The sequence below is a fragment of the Dipodomys spectabilis genome, unplaced genomic scaffold (genome assembly GCF_019054845.1).
Source record: "Dipodomys spectabilis isolate Male_0828 unplaced genomic scaffold, ASM1905484v1 ptg000039l, whole genome shotgun sequence".
NCBI lineage: Eukaryota > Metazoa > Chordata > Mammalia > Rodentia > Heteromyidae > Dipodomys > Dipodomys spectabilis.
The window spans coordinates 619,856-626,333 of NW_024870716.1; the positions used below are offsets into that span (position 1 = coordinate 619,856).

At 40.7% G+C, this 6,478-nt stretch overlaps 1 protein-coding gene and 1 pseudogene across 1 annotated transcript in view; one reads left to right on the top strand and one right to left on the bottom strand.

Moving 5' to 3' along the window:
• The window catches only part of Racgap1 (Rac GTPase activating protein 1), a 33,662-nt gene extending 27,418 nt beyond the window's left edge, over nucleotides 1-6,244 (top strand). Inside the window, exons 14-17 of the mRNA XM_042677715.1 lie at nucleotides 1-133; nucleotides 279-414; nucleotides 2,769-2,877; nucleotides 4,071-6,244. Coding sequence (XP_042533649.1) covers nucleotides 1-133; nucleotides 279-414; nucleotides 2,769-2,877; nucleotides 4,071-4,146 — 454 coding nt within the window. The 3' untranslated portion in view covers nucleotides 4,147-6,244. The remainder of the gene's footprint in view (nucleotides 134-278; nucleotides 415-2,768; nucleotides 2,878-4,070) is intronic.
• LOC122106344 lies at nucleotides 1,503-2,043 on the bottom strand (annotated as a pseudogene).
• Nucleotides 6,245-6,478: the final 234 nt, after the last annotated feature.

A 6,478-nucleotide genomic window follows, 5' to 3' on the forward strand; every position in this document is an offset into this window, starting at 1 on the left:
AGTGGCTCAGAGTCCAAACACTAAAATGGATGTTGCCAATCTGGCTAAAGTCTTTGGCCCTACGATAGTTGCCCATGCTGTGCCCAATCCAGACCCAGTGACAATATTACAGGATGTCAAGCGTCAACCCAAGGTAGGAGGGAATGGGAGAGAGAGAGGGAAGAAGGAAGGGAAGGGGAGGGGAGATGGAGAAGGAGAGAGATTGCAGTGTAATAACATAAGAGAACAGTGAGAACCTTGAGCTTTGGAAGCTTGTGAACATACTTGGTGCATTTTAGGTGGTAGAGCGTCTGCTTTCACTGCCCTTGGAATACTGGAGTCAGTTCATGATGGTGGAACAAGAGAATATTGATCCCCTGCGTGTCATTGAAAACTCAAATGCCTTTTCAACACCACAGACACCAGATATCAAAGGTCAGGGCTAAGTTGTACTTCTTCAGTTTTCTCTGTGTTTTAGCTACAGCTGTTTGATATTCATGTTCTTCAATAAAAATTAAATTTATTATGCAAGTTCTAACATTAATGGAGAAATTGTACATTTCTACCATCCTAATGTTTTTTCAATTTTTTTCTCTTTTTTTTGGTAGGGTCAAACTTAGAGTCTTACACTTGCTACAGCAACTGCGCTACCACTTGAGCCAAGCCCAATCATATATTTCTTTTTTCTTTTTTTTTTTTTGGGTCTGGTCGTGGGGCCTGAACTCTGGGCCTGGGCACTGTCCCTCAGCTCTTCAGCTCAAGGCTAGTGCTCTACCACTTGTGCCACAGCGCCACTTCCGGCTTTTTTCTTTTTGCTTATGGTACTGAGGAATCGAACCCAGGGCCTCATGCATGCATGGCAAGTGCTCTACCACTGAGCCACCTTTCCAGCCCCTGTCATATATTTCTTTCTCATGTAGATGTTTATTTTTTAAAGTTTGATATGACAACAATAGGATATAACTTGTTCTTATTTCACTTAGTATATTGTGACAGTTTTTTTTTTTGTTGTGGCTGTATAAACTTAATTTGCAATCTTACTTAAATGTTCCATTAAGTATTGACATTTTCTGTTTTTCATGGTTACAAATAATGATACAGCCAACATGATATGTATATTACCTAATGATAAATTCCTGAATGGAAATTAAAGGACTTGATCATTTTTGTTTCTTGATGTATTTTACCAACTTGATTTGTTTCTTTTATTTATTTTTGTTTTGTGGTACTGGGGATTGCACCTGTGGCCTTCTACAGTTGAGCCATACAACTTGAGCCACACTCCCCGTACTAAACTTTATTTTTTGGTTGGTGGTACTGAGATTTGAACTTAGGGCCTTGTATTTGCTAGTCAAGAGTTCTATAATTGTAGGTATGTGCCTAGCCTTTGTGCTTTGTCAGAGGAGGTCTCATTTTTGCTCACACTGGCCTGGATTGTGATCCTCCTGTTTAAACTTCTCTCATAGCTAGGATGACAAGCCTGTGCTACTGTATCCATATTATTTCTTTCTTTCTTTTTTTTAATTTACATGTTTTATTTGGAAATGTTTATACCAGAACAGTGAAATTAAATTTTAGAGACAATGGATATCATTAGTTTAGTTACCATCAGTTTATTATTAAAGGGAGATATGGAAATTATTTACATGATGAAAGCTCTCAGAACTTCCATGAAATGGGCAGCTTCACAGGATGCCATTTTAGTGATGTAGTCACTCTTTATACTTCCCAAGAATGTCACCATCCCTAAATAAGAAATAATCCTTGTCATCTAGAACTACTTTTGTGCCTCCATATTCTGGGAGAAGAACTTTATCACCCACTTTCACACTAACTGGCTGAATCTCTCCACCCTTTCCTTTAGAGCCTGATCCCACAGCCACTACTGTGGCTGGCAATACTTTTCCTTGAGACTTTTCTGGAAGCATAATGCCTCCTTTGGTTACAGATTCAGCTACACTCCTTTCGACCAACACTCAGTCAAACAGAGGAATGAACTTCCTAAATGCTTGTCCAGCCATGACTCTTCACAGTCGCCACTCGGACTCTGCTCTCACGCCGACGCTGCAACCCATCTTATTTCTTGAGATGGAGTTTCACAGTTTTTTTTTTGGCTGGCCTCGAACCCTGGTCCTCTTGAGAGTTAGCTGAGTTTACAGGCTCAACTTGGCCTGTTTTTGTTTTTGTTTTTGTTTGGCTGTGGGGCTTTGGATTTAGGGCCTGGGCGCTGCCCCTGAGCTCTTTTTCCTCAAGGCTAGTGCTCTACCACTTGAGCCACAGCACCACTTTCAGCTTTTTCTGAGTAGTTTTTTTGGAGTTTTTAAGAGTCCCACAGACTATCCTGCCAGCCTGGCCTGGAATCACAATCCTTAAATCTCAGCCTCCTGAGTAGCTAAGATTACAGGCACGTGCCACAGTGTCCAGTCCAAGTTGGCTTCTAAAGCTTTTCCACCAACAGTTTTGTGTGATTATGATGGAAGTTCTTTTTAAGGAAGCACATTATTCCAGTACATCTACAAATCAGTGTTCAGATGTTAGATATGTGAAGTTTGGAGTTTGAGAATGGAAGTGTATGTCAAGTATTCATTGAGTAGTTGCCTTGCATAGTTTAAAATATAACATCAGTATGTTACAAAATGATGACAAAAATGATCTGTGAGGTGTTGCTAGGTGTCTAAACTTAGCTTGTAAGTACTTTAGAAGGCAGTCAGCTTTAAACTGACCATCTTCAAAGGTGTGTTATTTTTTTTTCCTTCCTCTTAAAAATATGTCTTGATCTTTGTTTGAAGTGAGCTTACTGGGGCCTGTGACCACACCTGAGCATCAGCTTCTCAAGACTCCTTCATCAAGTTCCCTGTCACAGAGAGTCCGCTCCACCCTCAGCAAGAACACTCCCAGGTGTGCGGTATTACCTTCTTGTGAATAAAAAAATGACTGTTTCCTTAGACTTCTTCCCTAGTATATTGAAACCTACTGAAGAAAAATAAAAGTATATCATAGTAAGCTAGAAGTTAACCTTAAAAGGAAACTTAGAGACCCAGTGCTAGTAGCTTACATCTATAATCTTATTCAAGAAGTGGAGGATCATGGTTTGAAGCCAACCTGGGCAAAAAAAAGTTGGCAAGCCTTTATCTCAACTAATAAAAAGCTGGGAGCTCTAATTCAAGCCTGTCATCTCAACTATGGAGAAGGCTAAGATCAAAAGGATGGGAGTTCCAGCCAGCCTGGGCCAAAAAGGTCTTGAGAATTCATCTCAGCAACAAAAGCTAGGTGTGATAGTGTGCCTCTGTTATCCCAGCTATGGCAGGAAACGTGAATAGGAGGATTACAGTCCAGGCTATAGCTAGGGCAAAAAACAAAACCCTGTCTCAAAAATAATGAGCAAAAAGGTCTGGAGACATAGCTCAAGTGATAAATTGTCTACCTAGCAAGTGTGAATCCCTGAATTCAAACCCCAGTACTTTGAAAAAAGAAAAAAGGAAAAGTTGGAGCCCTGGTACCCATTTTTAAGAGGGTCTGGTTAGGTATGGTAGTGCATGCCTTTTAATGCAAGCTCTTACAGTCTAAGGCCAGGAGTATGAGCTTCATGTCCACCTGAGCTACATAGTGAGACTCTTTCAAAAAGACAAGAAGAATCTGAGGCCATGTACCAGTGGCTCACACCTGCAATTCTAGCTACTCAAGAGGCTGAGATCTGGGTGTTACCATTTAAAACCATCCCTGGCAGGAAAGTCCATGAGACTTTTAACTCCAGTCAACCACCCAAAAGCCAGAAGTGGAGGTGTGGCTCAAATGGTAGAGTGCTAGCTTTGGTCAAAAAAGCTCAGACAGCACCCAGGCCCTGAGTTCAAGTCCTAGGACTGGTCCACGTGCACACGCGCGTACAAACACATACACACACACTCAAACACACAAAAGAAAAGGGCTGAAGGTCTTTACTGTTTTTGTTTCAGTAGTACCAAGAATACATCACAGAATTGTCCAAGGTTTCCTACTTTTAGTCAGTTATATCTGCTAACATTGCAGTTGTTTATTTACCATTTGTATTTTCATGGAATATTTTCTGATTCATTCTTTTCTATTTTTTGTAGATTTGGGAGCAAAAGCAAGTCTGCCACCAACCTAGGACGACAAGGCAACTTTTTTGCTTCTCCAGTCCTCAAGTGAAGTCACCCTGCTTCCTACTTGCCAGCTTTTACTGACTGCAAGAAAGGGCACACCTGTACTCTGCTTTGCAGCCTCCGTACTACTTTTAGCATTCTCCAGGCTTTTAATCAAGTTTAATTGTGCATGAGGGTTTTATTAAAACTATATATATCTCCCTCTCTTTCTCCTCTAGTAACATAATATCAGCACCTTGTGCTAGTTGTTGTTAGAAACTTTTAGATGAGAGATCTTTTCTACAGGGGTAGGTAGAAGGGATAATATGGAATTTATTGTGATTCTTGGGGGTAAGGACATCCCTTTGACTCAAAACCAGATGCTATATAGAGTGACTTCTCTCGTTTTTATGTAGAACTAATTTTCATGAGACAGTGACTGAAACCCTACAGCTTTGGTAAGAGCAACTTAGGGCAGGAAGTGAGAGGGCAGGGTAAAGACAGGATTGGGCAGGGGATGCAGGATGGCTGCCTCTCAACACTGAAGTCCCTTTTCTCTCTTGAATTAAGCTGTAGCATGAGCCTGCAGAAAAATGGGATAGGTTGCAAACAGAACTAGTGGTGGGAGAATCTTTAGCTTTAATTTGGATTGATTAAATCTTAGTATAAAATGGCACAACCTTGTAATACTACAACTTGTATTTATCTCTAATGGACTACTGGCTGGGCTTTGGACTTGGTTGGGATCAGCGTTTGTTTGTTCTTCTAAAGTTGAATTCATTCTGATGGCTGACTCTCTTACCCCTTGTCCAGCAAAAGCCCTGTTTTCTAAAGGTCAGTTTGATGTCTGTCTGGCATCCCAGCTAACAATTAAGATTAGCTTGTAAAGAAAGTGTCAATATTTCGTGTGGCAATAAAAGCCACAGTCGTTTTTGCTTTTGCACTTTGGATGCTGAATTTTCCCATGAAACAGTCACATCTAGGTAAACGTGACTTTTCTTCTGTCAGATTATTCCCAATATCTGTAAAAATGGTTTTCTTCTGTAGAATGTTTCTGACTCACATTGACCTTTGTCTATAAGACTCATATTTGGAATAATATTTGGAGAAAAGTAAATAGCTTTTTCACAATGTGAGGCTGCTTTTCTTGTCTTGGATGGTAACTTCCAACACTTTTTAGAAAATAGCTTTCCTCAAAGTATTTTGGGTCTCTTGTTCATCTCCATTTCTCATTCCCTGTACCCAATGGCCACCCCCTTGTTCACCACTTTCAGAGATTTCTTTATTTCTTTTTCATTCTCTTTCTTTGTCCAAACTAAAAGTCTAGATATCATAACTATTATCCTATTTGAAGCAAGAACTTTAAACAAAAAAAAAACTTTTAAACTAGTCTCTAGGGACCAGACTGGTACAGATTTTTAAAAAAAGAAAATTTGCTGCTGGCTGGCGGGCTGCCTGGAACATCCTTCACTGCTGGAAGTGACTGTGGAGTGAGCTGGGCTGATTAACTGAGGGCACCTGCACTTGGAACTCTGAGGCTGGTGAACAGAATGTATTTGAGATTGAACGTAAACAGTTGCAGGCTTAATATGTAACCGTGGAGAGAGGAGGCAACCTACTGGCTTTTTTCCCAGGAGGGGGCAGCTCTCACAGCAGGGCCCATCTGCCTCAGTAAATTGACAGAGGATGGGTCCCATCTCCCCAACCCTCCCCCTTAACACACATGACTGCTAGGATTTAGTGTGATTTTTTTTTTTTTGTTTGTTTTGTTTTTTTAAACTTTGTCCTAGATGCTACCTCTTTTCTTGTCTTTGCAAGCCTCAAGTTGGCTTGGCTCCATATTTGCTGTTTTGTAGCATCTCCCCAAGGTGCATTTGAAGTCACTAATGTAGAGGAAGTAAATGGATTGTGTAACATTAGTGAAGGCAAGACTACCCTATGCAGGAATTGATGGCCCATAAATGAAAAAGGAAATAGTCCTGTGTGTCAAATGTTGGCAGCTCATAGTTGCTCAGATTTTGGGCTAAGCCAAGAACTCTTAGCTGTGAAAATAATTCTGATATTAGCAAAGGGGAAAATATACCCACTTTCAGCTTAACAGTGCTTCATGTGCAACAGCTTTGCTAGAGGGATTCCTTAATTAAATTATCTGTGCTTTGACTTGACTGGCGCCCCCATCTCTTGGTCCTCACCCTTTCTGATGCTGCCTCTTTCTTCACCTTTGATGCAATTTAACTTTATTTCATTTGCTAATAATGGGAATCTAAGTTGTTTTACTCCTGTTCTCAAGATTGTATAAGAATCCTGAAGCCAGGAGCTGATGGCTCATGCCCGTAATCCTAGCTACTCAGTAGGCTGAAATCTGAAGATCACATTTCCAAGCCACCCTGGGCAGGAAA